Source organism: Rhyacophila brunnea, unplaced genomic scaffold, assembly GCF_057557595.1.
Source record: "Rhyacophila brunnea isolate RB1 unplaced genomic scaffold, BYU_Rbru_1.0 scaffold_10, whole genome shotgun sequence".
NCBI lineage: Eukaryota > Metazoa > Arthropoda > Insecta > Trichoptera > Rhyacophilidae > Rhyacophila > Rhyacophila brunnea.
Window position 1 is genome coordinate 6,207,524 of NW_028232752.1, and position 20,946 is coordinate 6,228,469.

Below are 20,946 nucleotides of genomic sequence, written 5' to 3' on the forward strand. Positions count from 1 at the left end.
TGGTTACCAGTGATGTTTCTTTGATCACACAACAGCGTGAGTGAGTCAGCATTTATAAAAGAAAATCATTACGCATGAAAGATAAATTAATTTTATTTCATCATTTGACGACATTTGGTAATAAAAATGTAATAATTAAACACACCTTTATAACCAGTGGATCACAAATAGTCTTCGACTGTAATTTAGGTGTAGTAAGTAATTTCTGAAGAATAAATACCATTTGTACCACACTAATCACAATAACATTATAATCGTAATTAATCCGAGACCTGGTAATAATTTCCAGAAGACAGAAATGGAGAAGACGAGGACTCTGATGATTCATCAGTGGAAACAAAATTCACTGGAAACAAGAATAATTCATCCACCCGCAATGATTCCAACAACATGACTGTAAACGATCTACTCCAGAGGGCTAAACTTCACAATGATTCTAAGGTATACTCGACAATCTATTTTTGAATCATGTTTTCCTTTTTCAGACTGCGTCCATCAGTGGCGAAGGGTGGAGGTAGACTGTTAAGATTCGACATAATTAGTGCACACTAAACTTTGTCATTCATACTTATTTGTTTTCATTGAACTAAGAATACAATTTGCAGATGGTGCTGATTAGTTCTATATGTAAAATATGTTTTGGCTACTATGGCTTAGATTAGGCAGGGTGTAATTGAATTTTAAAATCTATCAAACACTATCGACACATTGTAGTCTTAGCCGACTCGCACATGTAAACTCATCTCATCTGTGGGACAGCCATATGTCAAACCTTATAGGAATGTCGCATTCATGTTGCATAGTCAGCCACAGACATAGGCGCCTAGCGACAGTGACATGAGCAACCTCTGGAAACGTCAAAGTCGCCAATAAAAATCAAACGTCATTGTACAAAAATGCCATCAGACACTGAAACAGTGATTGTTACTGTAGAATTCTTTTGGAGTGGTCCCTCCCTGTATAATCATATGTGCACGGATATTTTTCAATCCTTGAACGAGGGTAAGTAGGAGATATGGCGTCCGGCGGATTTGACGTATGAAATTTGAATTATAGTAGCGTGTGCACATGCGTAACTGCAACACAGAGGATAAGCGACATGTGATGTAAGTTGCGTGAAATCTGTTGCAGTAGGTAAGGCATAAGGTCCATTAGATAATGTGTGTTTTGTGAATAAAAACTATGTCACATCGACGTATTTGGCGTGTTGCAGACGAGACGAGTTTAGATGTGCGAGCCGGCTTAGTTCAATGAAAACAAATACGTTTGACTGACAAATTTTAATGTGCTCTATTTATGTCGGATCTGCACAGGTAACCTCCCCCTTTCGCCACTGGTTTCCATATGGATACAGCAAAATCACATTGCCACAGTTAAATGTGATTCCTTCATGCTATCCCCATGCAGCCACGGTTGGATAAACACCCTGTCATTCATAAAGCCATATTTTAATATGGTGCCCTAAGACCATGTCAATATGGACGTCGTAATAAGTATAGATTTACAATGCATCACACCAATAAGGTGTGACATTCACAAAACCACATTTGAATGTGGTACAACAGCGATTTCCAAACTGGGAGGCGCGGAGTGTTGCAAAGGCAGGTGCGAGAAGTTTAACATGAATGTAGCCACAGGTTTGCAGTTTGCAAATGCATAGTTTATAAAGAGCCTGGGCCCCGGGCATAACATACACCACAAATTTAATCTAATAGTTTAAATAAAGTCGCCTGTGGCGCTACTTTGATTCAAGACTATGAAATATTTTAAATATGTAATGTAGTTGTGCTTTGCAATTTGATGTGATACCTATATGATGATTTCCATGGGTACTTAAATGATAACTCCCGTGTATAATTTACGAAACACTACTTTAGAGCACCACACTGCCCTTAACCTCAGCGATAGGTAGGTGCGTCCGCCAAAGATTTTGGCCTGGGGGCCCATGATAGAATCCATTTGTCAATGAACGATGATGAATTTGGATTGACTACCATTGAAAAGGAAAAAATTGATAGAATTATCATGCGATAATTCATTGAAACAAAAACCCTAGTTCAATTTTGATTGAATCGAAGTGAAGAAATAATATAATACTTTGTCAAGAAAAGCAATGCAAGTTTTAAGTAAAGTAGGTACTGCTATACCAGTGGTCGGCAAACCGCGGCTCGCGAGCCACATGCGGCTCTTTGGCCCCTTGAGTGCGGCTCTGCCACAGATGCTCTCTCTCATATTTGACATGGCTACAAAGAAAATGGAAGAGGATAACCGTAAATGTAATGTTGAATAAACCGAGACTTCGCGTTTATTCAAAACTTAAATGGCTTACCGACCTGTATTTATGTGTCGGGAAAAATTGGCGGATTCAAATTTAGAGAGATACTACAACTAAAAACTCGTAATTTTGCACTAAATATTTTGTCGATTATGCAAGGAAGAAAGCAGCTGAGGAGAAGAGTCAAGAAAAATCAAGTTCTGTATTTAATTAGGTACTGAATAAAATCTTCAAAGATTCAAAGAGTCAATTGAGAAATCGATTTATCGATGAGAACCTGGAATCGTGCTTAAAATTAAATCAACAACATACAAACCTGACTTACCCAAACTTTGCAAGGAGATGCATGGCCATTATTCACATTGAGTTTATCGGTCATTGTCATGATTCAATTTTATGGATACCTAACTTACAATTTAATTTTTATTAATAAATAAGATCATTATTACGTATGATATTCAGTTTTATTCAGTGTACCTACCTATAATTTAATTAGGACTTAAAACTATAACTAAAGTTTATTAAGTAAATTAGCAGTGTAGCTACTTACTACCTACGTATATCATAATTTAAGTTTAAGAAATTTGGCTCTCAAAAGAAATCTCAATCGTTGTACTGTTGATATTTGGCTCTATTGACTAATGAGTTTGCCGACCACTGTGCTATACCATTCGTAATATCATATTTTTATGCGAAATGGAATTTTCTGCATTAGCTGCAATGAAATCCAAATATCAACCCCGTTTAGTAGAAAAAAGCACTTTGTGCTAAGAAAACTTTTGTGAAAGAAAAAACAAATTAATTAAAAAATGAATATAATAAAAGCACTTAGTAAAATCTTGTTTATTTTTATGCTTAATTAAGTTTTTTTTCTTTGTTGTATTAAGTTGTACATTTTTCGCTATTTAAAAGGTGTCTGTATTATTTAATGAAATAAAGGAGGGGAGGCCCCAGGTTAGATTTTTTAAAAGGAAGGCGTAGTAACATATAATTTGGAAACCACTGTGGTACAAGGTACACTAAGACCGCTCCCATATGGTCACATGAAGATTAATTCAGAGAGTTGGAACGGAGCAATGGATTTTACCCGGAGCACCGAAATTTTGTAGTGCTCAACTGCTCCGGATGTTTTTTTTTGTTATTAAATTTTCGTCCTAAAATCTAATGAAAATAGTATATTTCGACACTTTGCAACACTGGAATTATTTGAAATATGGCAACACCGCCGACTGATAAATAACCTCACTTTTTGAGCAGCTCATAAAGGGTCTGCTCCAACGCTCTGGATTAATTAAATAACATGTAGTTCATCACTCAATGCCACAAATTATGATTGTAATTTTAGATTGACACTGCTTGTAAATGCCTAATATGAATAAATGACAGTAACAAAAAGATTTGACATATTGGCTTTTACTTTCTGATCTTTAGTTATTGTATGTGTGATAACTCAGCCGCTTTCCTTCTTTACTATCGTATGTAAACTATTTGTGTTAAATTTGTATTGAAATTTACAGGGGATATCAGCTGAGCAACTATCGCAAATGTTAATATGTGCCGGTTGTTTGGGTTCTCGCAGCGACGACTCCAATGAGATTGTGGAGTGCGATGGCTGTGGTGTGACTGTCCATGAAGGTCAGTAATCAACACTACGCCCATTATTTTACCTTACTAAAATAAAAGACTGTTCTATGTTATACTGAGTATGCAGTGGCGAACGATGGTTTCCCTTATTCCAATACAAAATAACTGATAAAATTACCACGGCTATAGAAATTCAATAGTTTAAAAATTCGTGATGTTTCCTAGTGGCAGACAATGGCCACATTGAATAAAATTGTAGTGTTTGACAATTGAGATGCTGAGAATTAAACGAGTATAATTGACAAGTAATAAAAAAAATTAGTCAAGAGAAGTTTTCATAACACCACATACCTATTTATGCATGAAACAAGTCGTTTTAACTGCTTTGTATACAGCGTGGTGGCGCTTTTCGCAGTGGACTGTATAATTTTTGGAAGGATGATGAGGAGTCCGGATCTAGGGGTGGGGGCGATTTAACAGAATGCCAGTCACTGACATTTATGATGGCTCCGTGGTCTGGTTGCACTGTCTCGTTTTAGGTCACCCGGTGCGCGGCACTTGATACACAGTTTATGGATGATAATGAGCGATAATGGCGAACTACTTCTGAATGAGTCTGTATCATTGAGTCAATCACTAAGCGACGGAAAGCTATTAGAGGCCCGCTCACATCCGCTATGTCTATCGAACTGAATGTCTCTGGCATTTACGCTCGAATTATGACCGTAACTTCGCACTTGCCTGGTCTTGTGACAATACCAAGAAATTTGGAGGTTGGTGGGGAAATAAAGATGATAATCGCTCACAATCGGTGTAACCACAATGTTATAAGCATTTTATTCCCACTATTGCATTACCTCTATCTCATGGACAGTGGTATTATTTTCATTCATCTTGGATAAATGGTCAAACAATATAAATGTTTATAAAGACAATAAATTATAGTATTAATGGACCATTCTTTATATCAATTCCTCATTCAGGCTGGTATTAGACCTATGAAAGATCTTTCATGAAATCTTTTACATTATAACAGTCTCTAATTTATAAAATGTGTTTTATAAAAAATCTTTTATAAAAGGTAATAGGACGACATTATTTTTTATCAAAGATTAGTCTATGCTGCCCATACTTTTCCTGCGATGGAACGCTTCGCAAATCTTGATATTTTATTTAATGGAATATCTTGTTTATTTTATAGTGTAGGTAAATAATACATAATTAATAAAAAAAAAATTTATACTTATTTACGCGCGTTAGAAGTTATACTTCTTTGGCGTAACAAAACAAAAACAAAACTTGTGATAAACTAGATTCTTTGACTAGCTCTTAATTATCTTGTTGAATTACACACTCAAGAAAATGGACCGCTTATTGGAGCGCCGTTGGTTTATTTCTATACACTTTAACTTATATTACTAAATTATATAATGGTTTCTCGTTGTTTTTATTTTTAAAGTACCAACTGTCACTCTGACGTTTAATCGTTTGTTTACGTAAAGAATTGCAAATGGCCGACAATAATAAATTCGCTGCCTAGGCAATGGAACAATTCTAAACTATAATATTATACTGTATAATCGTCACGATTGCAGTATCATACTGTGGCGTAAAGGTAGTGCGTTCGGCTGATAACCGAACAATCGGTTGTTCGAATCCAATCGAGTGCGTTTTTTTCATGTGAAAAAATAAATTACGTGTTAGATATCACACGCCAAAAGTACACTCTGATCTGATTTCCCAAACGCGCCAAAAGAAGTATAACTTCAAAATATCTATCTAGTAATTATTTTTAAAACATAACTGTAACAAAAAAATGTAAGTGAATGAAGTTCTTAATGACTTTGATTGTTGCAGATATTGCAGTGTATAACACCATTCCAGGTTTTTGCAGAACTTAGTTTGAGATGTTAGAAATTGTATTGCAGTCCTAAATAGAAATTTCACAGTTCAGTAAATTGAAAAAAAATTATATAAATCAACAATTATTTTATTTGATGAAATACAAATTAGTGGCCTTCGAACTATGCCATTGTTATATTCTCACAAGTATCTTTCGAAATCACGCGAATGCGACCTTTGATCCGGTATTAAATACCAGTAGATTCACTAAAATTACAATAAAGTTGACATCACTGGTGGCCAATCATTGATATACTACTAGATGAGGAGTTCCCATACAAGTGTCATTTTAAAAATGTACCACAAAAGAAGATGTTACGAATATCGTCTTATAATATTTCCTTGTAGGTATAATGCATTAAGACCGTTAACATGGATTCCCGAATTTCACCCGTATTGCCCTGGCTGTAAAACTAAATTTGTGTTCTTAAGTTACCCTAAGGGTGTCTGCAACCCAAAGCTTGCAAGCTACCAAAAATTCATGTCTGAGCGGACAGAGCAAGTCGTCATGCGCTGACTATTAGTAAGATGCAAGCTAGATCGGGCTTACTCATAATTATTTCCAGGTCGTTTTCGAGACAAATATTAAGTGAGCTTATATCGAGTTAAGTCCGCTGATATTAAAACAGTAAGTTTTAACACTGGCCGAGTCGCTGAAAATCGGGCGTCATTTTAAGAAGCATATGATTCATCCAGTAGTATATCAATGTGGCCAATACTGTATGTGAGAACTTGTTTCAAAATGAAGGACACCAAGAAATTACCTACCAAGATTATTGATTGTAGAACACGAAAAATATGGAATGCTATATAATAATGGCGGCTACCCAGATTATAAAAATAGAAATGAAAGACTGTAAACATAGAATTTACAATTGGATTTATAACTTTGAAGTTGATTAACTCAACATGGTAACCGGTGTAATTGTATTCGTTCAGTCGTCAGCCTCTCAATTAGTCATTGAGTGATCTCCTATTTTATCTATAAGATACATATTTGTTTACAGGATGTTACGGAGTGTCAGATGTGACGAGCGAATCGAGTTCCGTGAGCTCCGCTTCAACCGAGCCATGGTTCTGCGAGGCGTGCAAAGCCGGTGTCGTCAACCCCACCTGTGAACTCTGCCCTAATTCAGGTTTCAGAATGTTTTAATTGTTACTTTATTCTTTCTTCCTGATGAGTTAGTGTGCGATACCTTCGTCTGGTTTAACAATGTTTATGGAATAATAATTACATTCATTTTCATCTTGAGAATGTAGACTGCAATTGTTTTGGTACGTTGAATCAATACTACCAAATGACATGGTAATAACCCAAAGTATGTAAATTGCTATATTATAATATATGACTAACAAATTTGCCTCCAGTGTGGTACAAAAGTAATTGTAGAATTGTATGAATGACAATAGCAAATAACACATTGAAAAATCTAACAAAACATACATCACATTCTAAGATGTTGAAAAAAATCTTGTATAGAGACAGAGCCTAAATGTATATAGGGGAAGGTATTGTACATGTGGACAATTTTTGGTCACCCAATTTGTTAATTACATAAGTGGAGATTCTACCACAGGCAAAAATAAGCTTTGAATTCTTAAATTCATAGGATTGGATAGTGTATAATTAAATTCAACATCAATTGGATATTTCACGCATCTAATATATTACTGCATCAAAGCAGACATTTGAATATAAAATCTAACAATATATACCTGTGGAAAGTTTCTCTCGGCAATTCTATATACAGTATAACCCCTATTTTACGTTTTTTAAGGGACTGAAAAAAAAATCCTGATTGGAGGGAAAATGTAAAAGGGGGGTATTGAAAAAAAAGAACATTTAAATTTTATGTTTCTAAAAAAATAACGTTTTATTAAAAAACAACATTCAATATAAATTTTTATTGAAATTTTTTATTAAAAAAATTATGTACATTTATTAATCATGCATTTTTGTTACGTGTTTATTCACTTTTTCGAGAATGTTCCTTTTCTCTTGCACTGACAAAGCTTTCCTTTAGTTAGACATTATGTGTTTGAAAGAATGAGGACGTAAAAATGAATAATAATCGAACCGAAAGCAATATGAAATAAATAAACCACGAACTTGTAACTTGTAAAGTGTATACAAAACACAAACACAATGTCAAAAGAAAAGATGGCGACCAATGGACCAATCACCTTGTTATGCGCCGAACTCGGGCCAATCATAGTGTCGCTCGCCGACCAAACACCGTGCGCCGTTCTAATGACACGGAGTTTTCCCTCCAAACACCTTACGCCGTTCGAATGTCACGACCCAATCATTGTCAAGCGCGCGTAACTCGCATATTTTGAATATTTCCGACGTAAATCGCGGGAAAGAAAAACGTAAATGCGGGTATTAAATGTACTGAAATACATCAGGACTGAAAAAATTACACGCAATTTCCGGGAAAACGTGAATTCCGGGCACGTAAAAACAAGGTTATACTGTATAATAAAGACATTGACCATTATTTTTAAGACGAATAATCACATAAAATACTGAAAAATATGTACTTCAGTTATGTAAACAAATCAACAGGCTTCAAACCGGAACACCAGCCGCGATTTTGTCATCGGGGCTGCCAATAGACAAAACAATGACCTTGTTATCGATACAACCACACATACAATCGTTTGATTTGAATATCAAACCGCCTTCAAAATTTCTAATATGTACGGAATGCATATAAGTCTCCTTCAACCCAGAGTGGTAAAAAATTGCTACTTTCAAAAGGATGAGTAGAATTGGACAGCTTAATTTTGTATTTATAGACTAGCCCCACACTATGGTAAATATTTGACACTTTCAATTTGACATTAACACTGCCTATGAAAATAAATATGTTTATCGTCTCCATTGTACAATTCTAGGTGGTATTTTCAAAGAAACCGAGGTCGGTGCGTGGGTTCATCTGGTCTGCGCTCTTTACGTGCCGGGCGTGGCCTTCTCAGAGGTACACTTCCACAACAAAACAATATAATCACTCCATATTATGATCTTTAGCAAGCGGATTGATTGATTGGATGAAATTGCAGGTAGAAAAGTTGACCGGCGTGACTCTGTTTGAGATGGCGTATAGCCGGTGGGGAGCGCGCGCGTGCTGCCTCTGCGAAGACGAGATGTTCTCCCGAACTGGAATCTGTATCGGCTGCGATGCGGGAATGTGCAGGACATATTTCCACGTCACATGGTAAACAACCACTTACGATACCAGTAAATGATTATTATGCGTATCGAGGCGATCATGACGCCAAAAGTTATGTAGGACTCCTTTTGGCATACGCTGGACATGGAGACTGGATGACTCGTCATCTGGTCCGATCGAGAAATGTCACTTAAAAATTTAGTTAAAGTTGTGAGTGAAATAGAAAATGTCTATTATTGCCTTGCCTGACTCGATTATTGGAGCCAACGATTTCTTCGGATTGCCTTGAATGGCTAAAAACATCCGAAGAAAGTGTCAGGTCCTACATCCAGCCACGATAGTTGTAATTGCTGTCACAATAAATGTCACCGGGCTTTATTCATTATCCGAATATACATTAGTAATACAAAACAAAAATATGCTTAGTAAATTCAATTAGTAATGTTTTACTAATGATTTATAGCCGCCAACCTGACCAAAAGTATTTTTTTTGGCTAGGTACTTATGTATTTAGGTCTAGGTCTAGGTACTAGAGCTACACTCTGGAATACAACATGTGAAACAATCATAGCAAACATCGAGACAATCCAATTGGTACCTGAATCATTTCTTGAGCTCTATATTATGGTAAATAACTGCTCACGAGATTGCCATGTATCGGTGAGTCGTTGTGTAATTTAATCATTATGATACAAGTAAATACAATGCTTATGTATCATTAATTAGTGCTTCATTTGCCTTCACAACTCCTAACCCAACAATAGATTTGATTACAATTGTTAGAAACAAGCTTACGTTATTTTAACATTTGATATTTTCTTTGTAGCGGACAACGGGAGGGCCTATTAGCGGAAGCTCATTCGGAAGAAGTGGAACAGGCCGATCCGTTTTACGCACACTGCAAACTGCACTCTGACAAAACGCTCGTCAGAAAACGAAAACGTAACTGGCTCGCCCTTCAACTTAGAACTCATCAAAGGTATTATTTCCCATTATGTCAAATGATTTACTACATTCTAGAAGAATGTGTGGACTTTTATAATCTGAAATCAAGATACAATAATTGATTCTGATTTTGTATCCATGGATCTATCACGCTACATACCAATATACATTACGGATATATTTTCACTAATGTCTCCATTTGGACAACATTAGTGATTTTTAAAGATAATATAAATAAGATTTTAAAGATTTTAAAGACTTTCACAATGTTCATAAATTCTTTCTTCTTTCGACTATGTCCGATCCTAATAGGATCATAATATGATATTATGGGCCTCCACATGGTGGAGGTTTGTAATTTAGAGATGGGAAAACTGGTCGATTTCGAAGACTAAGTATACTTACAACCAGTATAAAAAAATACTTAGTATAGAAACTTGTTCCAAAATACTTACTAGTATTTGGAATACTATATAGAGTATTTGGTGTGCGTATGCGACAAAAGTTTCATACTCAACTGAAACTAAAACCAACTCCATATTAGTTTTCGAAATACGTATCGGCTCAGGGAACTCAGACTGTGTATCGGCTTCAATAGAATCGCTAAAAATATTCTGAGCTCCGCTTGTCGAAAACTCCCATTTATTATAAAATTTTAAACACATTTTAAATTTATGAGTTGTTTTTCAGTTAGTTTACAATATTCTTGTTAACAGATGAATTACAGTGATTTTTTTTAATTTTAAACATGTTTTGAGCGGTCATATAACAAGCCGAGGCCTCTGCGTCATCTCACCACTGTGCTGCGACACAAAATTTATGACCTATTATTCATACATTCGAACGCAATAGCCTAATAAATTAAAATATACCTATATTCAAGTGCTATCTCGTTTGCGCGCATTTAATGTCAATAGTGTTGAAAGTCTACCAACTGGCAAGTGCACAGAACAGCGACTCGCGATGATGTCATCACAAGTTTATTGGGCAACACATACTGAGTATGGGTAGTTTCATCCGAAACTTGAGTACACAAACTGGTGACAGTATTTCCAACTCACCTCTAGTTTGTATTAACAGATTTATTTACAGAAAATTTATGAATTAACGGGGTTTTATCATAGTATAGGAAATGGAGCTAGGGATATCGGATGTGGAATTCATAAGGTCTATTATTTTCTAGAAAACAGGATCTTCAGGCTAATACTGACAGCGCCGTACAATTGAGAACAGTCCGGAAACTAGAAAAATACAGAAAAAGATTTCTAGCTCTAAAAGAAATAAAAAATGCACCTTGGGGTAAGATTTCTTTCACTTACTAAATAATGACATAGTAAAATCGTATTTTTTAATTGAACTGTGATGTAGGCTTAGGCAATTACATTTTATTTGTTATCTATATATAGTTCCTACGCAGAAAATGCCTCGATTATTACCTACGAGCGCCACGGCCTGTCGAAAGTTGCTGCACAAAGCCACATTGATGGGAATCGATACGGTAGCCCTCGAACTGCAGGATGCACAGGTACACTCATTTTTTTCTTTCTTCGTGATAGTGTACAGTAAAACCTCGTTAATACAAATTCCACAGGACCGAAAGTCGAAAAAAAATTCGAATTATGAAATGTATGGAGGAAAAATATTAAAATTTAAAAAAAAAATTGATTTTCATCAATATCGTTTACCACATTTCCGGTTCCGTGTGTGTTAATGGGTCATAAAATGTTAGGATTATTTGTATTACCTTCTTAAAATAACTAATTTATGATATTTTACGAAAAGTCTGTCACAATTTTCAAACTGGCTCATCAAATAGTGTACTTTATTCTGATTTATTGAATATTTTTATATGCCAGGACTCTAAAGGTATGGTTTTATATGAAAATAATGTTCAAGGGACTTTTTTTGCGAAAATTTCGAATTACGGCGAATTTCTTATCAACGAGGTTCTACTGTATGTGTATAGTATATAATATGATCTTCCACCCTCAGAGTTACTCAAAGAAAAACTCGAAAGTGACACAACTAAAATTTAAATAATAACCTGCGCGTCACTGCTAATGTATTTCAATGAGGGTTCATTCACGGTGCTACTATTTTAATCAGTCAGCAACATGTCCTTGATTAGTCATCAGAGACGTGTTGTATTATTTTTTTCATTGGCTCTACAATCCGGTGTGCATCTTGATTGTCTCATGAAGAGGTTTTTTAATAGTTTTTTGTTGCGAGAAATGTGTCCGTAAATTTGTACGTATGCAGTTCGCTGTATCACACTTCACCGTGAAATGTTGTATTGGAAATATATGGTCGTATATTAAAGACCGTTCAACCTTTTTGTGTCGTATAGGACTGAGATAAAATTCATGTTTAAATAAAACACGGCTCTTGTTGGCTTACAGAGGAAGCCAGCGGCAAACAAATTTTGAAAATAGCCGATACACCGGATTATTTGTTAGGTTAGGTTAGGTTTTCATTTTTGAATGCATTAATTTTTGCCAAAATCAGCTATGAAAATAGGCGCGGTTCCCGCCTGGCTTCTTGTAAACCAACTTGTACCTAAAACACTTACATAATATGTATTAAAAACTACTGAAATACAAGAGAAAGTCAGTACAAAATAGGTATCTAATTAAATTAGAAATACAGAACAATGCGTAATTTTTTCATCTCGGTGCTATTTATAGAGATGACCGTATAGCATACGATGAACTCTTTCCGATAAGAAAGCTCACGGCAAACTATGCTACGGTGAAATCTTATATGTACAATTTATATGTAACCTGCAAGAAATGGACGTTAGTTACATGTTCAACCTATTCGGTCCATTCTCTGCGTCCAAATACACATTGAAAAATAATAATATATATTCATCATAGTTAAAGATTCTTTTTATATTAGAGAAAATATATGCAGAACCATGTGCAAAACAGCTTGTGTTCCACATACAGTTGTGATTTCAATAGCTAAAGAGTATGTAGCGCCTTTTTGCGAAACATTGGTTACCGACCAGTTTGTAATTTCAATCACCAACCAGTCCAATCACAGTTGAGTAGATCTATGGGCGAAACGTTTAAATTTGTATAATAGTATGTTGAAATACAATTTAATTTAAGTATTTATTGATTTAATTTGATCAGTTCATGTTTTGCTCCGTTAGTTGGCGGCGTTAACAGAAGTGCGCAAGAAGTGGCACATCCCGCCCGCATTCAGCGTCGAGTTCATCGGCTACTACCTGGAGAGGAACAGCCGCATGCACACCATGAAGAGGTCACTGCAAGAGCTCATTGACACCAACACGGACCTGCTCGCTCTGCAGAAAGACCTCAGGGAGGAATATGACAATGTAACACTCTTTTTTCTTGATTGCCTACCTGTATTAAATTAATTTTTTAAATTCATAAATTTAGCATTAAACAGAAATAAAACACATACGGTATTATACCCCGTTTACACGTGCGTAAATTTACTGCTGACAGTACGTATTATCATGGCCATAACAAAAAAATGCAAGTGCAAATTGCAAGATTGCATGCCTGGATTAAAAATTGAAAAAAAAATGAATTTTCACACGATATATGCGAGATTTGCGCCTGTACAGTAGAACGACAGTGCCGAACCTGCCGGTAAAAAAATTAACTGCACCGACTCATTTTGAAGTTAACCGATTTTCACGACCTGTGTTTTGTTTTTACGAGAAATGGATGTCAGCCACTTGCTCAACCTATTAGGTCCATACTCCGACTCATACACAAATTGAAAAACAATATATTGTGTACATGTCAGACCCAGGATTTGAACCTGAGACCCATGATGCTATAGGACGACGCTTAAGCCGCGCGGCCAACGTGGGTGCACGCTTAAGCCCAAAATCATATTGTCCTACATTGAAACACCTTGTTATAAACAATCTTATAACTATTTTATCTTGTACAACAAAATAAATATGTCTGGCTAATAAATTATACTGTAACGTATTCAGGCCACAAAAGAAAGCAACGAGGCAAACAGAGAAGTGTCTATGCTGAAGCAGAGCATCGCGAAAATCCACACGGCCATCTCGGCCATTTGCCCAAACAAGACTATGCCCAGTCTGCAAGGAATCTCAGCTTTGCCGCTCACTCCGCTGCCATCTGTTGGTCCCGCCAGGTAATTACATATTATAATAACCTTTTCTTCAGGGTATTTCTTTCATTAATTAATTTCAATTCCACTTGAATCGTGAAGATTATTTTCTCTTATGCCTACCTTAAACCTATGCTTTTATTATATGAGTTTGCAGATATTAAAAACAATATTAAGTAGTTTATAATAAAGTTAATATTTATTTATTTATAAACGGCACGTCATGCACTTATGAAACCACTTGTTAATAACATATTATAATCACACAATAGTTATGAAGTTAGAATACAATATTTAGTTAGTAGTGGTTATTCAGGGGTCCGAAACAAGAGTTAGTTTGATTTAGTCAGCTTTGTGATTATTATATAATATTAATTGTTTCCCATCTGGTGCGAGTCAATGGTGCGTATGATTCACTTTTGATATCCGTATTTGGAATATATATAATACTTTTAAATGAAAGTGTAATGAGTGTTAGGAACGGATGTGGTAGGTGTTTCATGATGCCGTCTATCGTGCAGTTAAATTATTTGATATAAACATACCACGTAAGTGTGAAGTTCGATAGTTTCCACAGAAAATATGACGTAGTTAGAGCGACGCCGAACGAGAGAAAACGATGAATGGGTTTCATTACACAAGAGCAGTCAGAATTATTGATAATGGTGACAATATTAAAATTTACCCTTTGTAGAAGAAATCGCAAACGCGTTTTTGCGGCCATAATTACACCAATTAATGAGATTGATGTATTTTTTTTTTTCATTTCGCTGTTTCTTCATGTTGAACTTATGAGATAACAATTGGAACCACTTTACGATTCGTCAATGCATTGTCTAGAGCAGTGCTCCGCAACCGGTGTGCTGCGGCACACTAGTGTGCCGTGAGACGATGCTAGGTGTGCCGCGGTACATTGCTCCCAAAAAAACACAAATAATTTTAAGACAAGGATCTCTACAAATGTACCAAAGGACCTACCAGACCACCATTGAAAACAAACAATTAATTTTGGATCCGTTTCAAAAACATTTAACTTTGCTGCAAAAGAAATTTCATCATTACTTTCATACAATCAATACGACTGGATTCGAAACCCTTTTGCAAATAATGCTGAAAATTCTATAGAAGCGCTTTCTCTATAAATTTGAGAGGAATTGGTTGAATTGAGAAACGACGGGACACTAAAACTGAACTTCGCCGATGTTCCATTGGCTATTTAAGGGGGGACATGCTCGTCGAAGGTCAAAATTGAGTTTTTATTGTATTTTCAAACCATGATCCTGGACACTCCTTAAACGTTGTAGATAATCTATTTATATAATTTTGAAGCCTTATTATCCTTTATAGTTATTTTAAACATTTGATGACTGCATGAAGTATTTTTGTTACATAAAATAGTATTCTTTTAAACCTCTCGCTCTAATGTTTTAGAATATAGTCATATTTCGGTACAGAACTGTGCAGTGGTGTTAAGATTTTTTACATTTATTAATTTTTAAACGCATTTACAAAACCATTAGTATAATTTATTACGAGATAATTTTTGTAAAATATTCACGATAAAAAATTATTTTGATAATCTCTGTGATCCCAAATTTGACAAGAATTGGGCATTTTATTATTCAAAAAATCGGCAAGATTAACACATTTGAAGATGATTCTAAAGATATTTATTATAAGCTATGTCTTTGACCATTCAAGTGTGATAAAAATCTTATGAATAATGATTGCTTTATAATAATTATTGACCTAAGAAGAAGGTAGTGTTTTTTTGAAATACGCCATTTCTTTTGTCATTCCCTAGTGGTTAAGCTACAACATACGGCCGTAGCCATAAAATGACAAACTATAATTAAAGTAGGGAGTAAAATTATGTTAACGCGCGTGTTTGAACATGTACTTAACCGAATTTTTTTTTATTTTTTTTTTAAACGGTACATGTTCAAACACGCGCGTCAATATCATTTTACTCCCTACTTCAATTATAGTTTGTCATTTTATGGCTACGGCCGTATGTTGTAGCTTAACCACTAGGGAATGACAAAAGAAATGGCGTATTTCAAAAAAACACTACCTTATTCTTAGGTCAATAATTATTATAAAGCAATCATTATTCATAAGATGTTTATCACACTTAAATGGTCAAAGACTTAGCTTATAATAAATATCTTTAGAATCATCTTGAAATGTGTTAATCTTGCCGATTTTTTGAATAATAAAATGCCTAATTCTTGTCAAATTTGGGATCACAGAGATTATCAATATAATTTTTTATCGTGAATATTTTACAAAAATTATCTCATAATAAATTATGCTAATGGTTTTATAAATGCGTTTAAAAATTAATAAATGTAAAAAATCTTAACACCACTGCACAGTTATGTACCGAAATATGACTATATTCTAAAACATTAGAGCGAGAGGTTTAAAAGAATACTATTTTATGTAACAAAAATACTTCATGCAGTCATCAAATGTTTAAAATAACTATAAAGGATAATAAGGCTTCAAAATTATATAAATAGATCATCTACAACGTTTAAGGAGTGTCCAGGATCATGGTTTGAATATACAATAAAAACTCAATTTTGACCTTCGACGAGCATGTCCCCCCTTAAAAGAAAGGTAAAAAAAGTCGCCTGTGGCGCTATTTTACTACGCTGGTATTAATATTTTAAAACATGCGATTGTAAGATACAATTTATTATTATGTCAATACTGGACAAATAATAAAAATGTTCTCACCCCGACAGCTAACCATAATTCAAGTCGATGTATTAATAAATACAAAAAATCGCTAAACATACAATCAATACCAATATTTTTCCTCGAACACCATTTGAAAAACGCTATTTTAGAGTATCACACTGTCTTTAACCTTAGCGATAGGTAGGGGGGCCGCCAAAGATCCTGGCCTGGGGTCCTCTTCAGGATGTAGGGTCCGTGTTTTGGTGTATTAATTGTTTTACGTGTGGTGTGCCGTGGAATTCTCAGAAGACCTTTGGTGTGCCGTGGGTGAGAAAAGGTTGCGGAGCACTGGTCTAGAGATATTGACATATTCTGTGAAGCACTTTGGTTACTGTTTTACTTTTATTATATATGTGTGTATTTATTTATTCATGCCGTCGGTTCCGACCAGGGGCCTTATGTTAGAACTTGCGAGATGTAGTCGCCCGGTCGACATGACATCATATGACATCATTGTGACATACTACCGGAGTGAAAATAGCATTCGAGAAAATAACGCTAGTCAAATACTGGCGTTATTATTGTCCCCATACACAAATAGGTGTTTCAGCATAATAATATCTATGGTGAGCAGTGTGTGTTGGGCGGCTTGCCTCGAGCGTGTATTGGCTTACGTCATGTCTTCGGGTGACTTTATATCACCAGTTATAATATAGGCCTGCAGATCATGTTCCTAATAAGTTAATCGAATGGCTAACAACCATATTTCATAAAGAAAATACAAGCAAATATATTATTTTAACAGATCAATGGTGGTGCCAACTGCAGCTGCTTTAAAAATGGGAGTCGGTTTTCCGTTGAATTCCAATCCGGAGGAGCATCAAGGAAAAGTTCTATCGACATCACGGCAAGGTATCGTATACACATTTTAAATCTTATCACTTAAATGTAGTATATAATGTCAGCTCCAAGTACCTAATGCTTTCTCTGCCATCTTATGGCGATAGATTCTCGAACAGAATCGCCATAAATACAACATATTTACATTTTTTATGATGTAACGCCAGCAAAATAGTGCAGTTGGACTTTCAGGTATAGAGACCTTTTTAAGGTCGAGCTTCAAAGGTTTTGACTCGAATGCGCTGTTTGCATATTATATTGTTTAAATTTTGGTTATTTTATTTTTTTATCCACACTATATTTCATCCACATGAAGTGTTGTTAACTGATACAAAATAAGAGTAGTGCAGTCCAGTGCTTCCCAAACTCATGGGCCACGGCTCCCCGGGGGCCATAGGGCTTCTGCTGGGGGGCCGTGACGTATTTCAGTAGAACTGCAACTATTTATTTATGAATATTTTTTTACAATTATGTATGTATATATTTAAATTTGTCAGATAAGAACAGATTGCACAAACTTTTTATTGAATATATCGACCAAAAATAATACTACATATCAAAAGAATCGAATGCATGGGAGACAATATTAAAAGTCAATTAATATTTTGGATTAAACAGAGCAAGATCTTTGCAATTCAGCTTCATGAATCGACTGATATTGCAAATCGCTGAAAAAAATTGGGAAACACTGGTTTTGTGACATTATCTAGACCCGATTTCGAGATGGTATTACTACTTCCACTAATTCTGACACTGTCAATTTTTTTATGTTATTCCATAGCAGGAAGTTCAGACGGTATAATATCACTGAACAACGAATGCGGCATATGCTGTCAGAAGACAGACCAACACCTGCTGGCCAAGTGTGACACCTGCCATCTCTATTACCACCTCGGCTGCCTCAAACCGCCCCTCACCAGACTGCCCAAGAAGTCCAAACTCTACGGATGGTAAGATCACCTGGTTCTCTTAACTGCAAATACAGAGAAAGAGAGGGGGTGGGTTAGTGCGTGTCCGGAAACTTGTACGTATGCAGATCACCGTATCACACTTCACTGTGAAATGTTGTATCCAAGGCCTGAACAAAAACGATGCATGAGTGCGAGTCAGAAAGTATTCGGCACCCTTACAATCTCTGCGACACGCGCTAGAGTAAGATAAAAGGTCTACATATCTGTCGGCTTGTTTCCAAAAGTATCGCCATCAAATCGGGGCGAAACGCTTCACATAGCGTCGATAACTTGCGAGCTCGAGTTGCTAAAATTTATATTTTTTGTGTTAAACATAAATTCAATGGTAAATATTTTTAGTTAATTAAGTAGAAAAGATGGTTCTGTGTGTTGTCTTAAAATGTGGTAGCCGTACCGATAAGCAAGAAGATGGTATTACGTTTCATAGGTAAGTTGATACATGTTCGTGATAATTTATTTGTATTTTATTATATATTTTAACATCAGTGACCTAGTGTTTCTTTAAAATAACTTAAATTGTGGATATCTTTACCTAATGGTTGCATTTTGACCGCTTAAAAATACTATATAACGTAAAAAAATAGAAAATTATATTTTAATTCTGAGCGTCTAGTGCGAGCACTAGCGAAATGGTCTATGGTCTCGAACATTTCTAGACGAACGTGTTCGCTCGCCCACAAACCAAACGCAAGGCACGCGGCTTCATTTAGCAATGCAACGGGTGGCGTCTAGATGTATCTATAGTCTATGGTTGTATCGGAAATATATGGCTGTCCAACTTCTTTGGATCGTATAGTGCTAACATAAAATTCATGTCTAAATAAAACACGGTTCTTGTCAGTTTACACTTTACAGGAAGCCAGCAGCAAACAAATTTTGAAAATAGCTGATATACTGGATTATTTGCTAGGTTAGGTTAGGTTTTCATTCTTGAATTGAATTCATGAATTTTGCCAAAATCAGCTATGAAAATTGGATTGACATTCATATTGAATCTTATAAAATTGGAAACCATATAGTGTACGGTCATCTCTTTCCGATAAGAAAGCTCACAGCGAACTGTGCCACGGTGACATGTTTTACTACAATTTACATGTAACCGGGTGAGTGTGACAGACTTGAAGTGGTGTATCACACAACATTTATAGGTATGTCTAATTATGATTGCAATAGACGTGATTATGTAGGTTATGCGATGTATTAGCTGGCACTTGCAATAGTGATGTGATTTACTTGGAGATCGCTTTTACAGTCTAGTAGTTATAGTTTAAACAATGATTTTATGTCATATATCTGTCACTCAACTGGAGTGTGCCCAATATTATGTGAATCTGGGGTGAGGAAGGTGAAACGGATTCAACCAACTCTCACAAAACATCTGTTGGAATAATGTCATATTGCAGAATCCTTGTGAATACGTCATATTGTGGAATCTTTATGGATATAGTGAAATAAAATACCTAACCGAAAAAAAAAAAATTTAAAATATGTTTGAACATGTAGTTCAAACACGCGCGTTAACATGATCTTACTCCCTACAGTTCTAGTTTCAGTTTAGTTTAGTCAGTTTTAGTTTGTCAATTTATGGCTACGGCCGTACGTTGTAGCTTAACCACTGGGGAATGCCAAAAGAAATGGCGTATTTCAAAAAAACACTACCTTATTCTTAGGTCAATAATTATTATAAAGCAATCATTATTCGTAGGATGGTAATCACACTTGAATGGTCAAAGACATAGCTTATAATTAGTATCTTTAGAATTATCTTCAAATGTGTTAATCTTGCCCATTTTTTGAATAATAAAATGCCTAATTCTTGTCAAATTTGGGATCATAGAGATTATCAATATAATTTTTTATTGTAAATATTTCACTATAATAATGTCGACATAAATTATACTAATGGTTTTATAAATGCGTTTAATAATTAATAAATGTAAAAAATCTTAACACCACTGCACATGGATGTACTGAAATATGATTATATTCTAAAACATTGGAGCGAGAGGTTTAAAAGAATACTATTTTATGTAATAAAAATACTTTATGCAGTCATCAAATGTTTAAAATAAATATAAAGGATAATAAGGCATCAAAATTATATAAATAGATTATCTACAACGTTTAAGGAATGTCCAGGATCATGCTTTGAAAATACAATAAAAGCTCCATTTTGACCAACGCTGAGCATGTCCCCCCTTAACTGTCATTTTTCAATGTGCGACATACAGAATTATAATTTTTTAAGGCTATTAAATTTACCGTTCTAAAAATGTTTTGGAATTCTCATTAAGTATTGATATACAGAATATAAACTCTTCGGTTTATCTACTCTACCATTTTCAATGACTAACTTTACTGTTGAACAATAATAAATATAATA

General features: G+C 35.1%; 1 protein-coding gene across 3 annotated transcripts in view; it reads left to right on the top strand.

The window, feature by feature from the left end:
• Positions 1-20,946, top strand: part of LOC147078843 (uncharacterized) — a 36,288-nt gene that overhangs the window by 2,550 nt on the left and 12,792 nt on the right. For all 3 annotated transcript variants that reach the window (XM_085950071.1, XM_085950070.1, XM_085950072.1), the window contains exons 3-14: positions 290-441; positions 3,793-3,910; positions 6,769-6,897; positions 8,663-8,745; positions 8,828-8,982; positions 9,764-9,916; positions 11,066-11,181; positions 11,289-11,407; positions 13,040-13,225; positions 13,862-14,028; positions 17,498-17,604; positions 18,374-18,542. In XM_085950071.1, the coding sequence (XP_085806197.1) occupies positions 290-441; positions 3,793-3,910; positions 6,769-6,897; positions 8,663-8,745; positions 8,828-8,982; positions 9,764-9,916; positions 11,066-11,181; positions 11,289-11,407; positions 13,040-13,225; positions 13,862-14,028; positions 17,498-17,604; positions 18,374-18,542 (1,654 nt within the window). The remainder of the gene's footprint in view (positions 1-289; positions 442-3,792; positions 3,911-6,768; positions 6,898-8,662; positions 8,746-8,827; positions 8,983-9,763; positions 9,917-11,065; positions 11,182-11,288; positions 11,408-13,039; positions 13,226-13,861; positions 14,029-17,497; positions 17,605-18,373; positions 18,543-20,946) is intronic.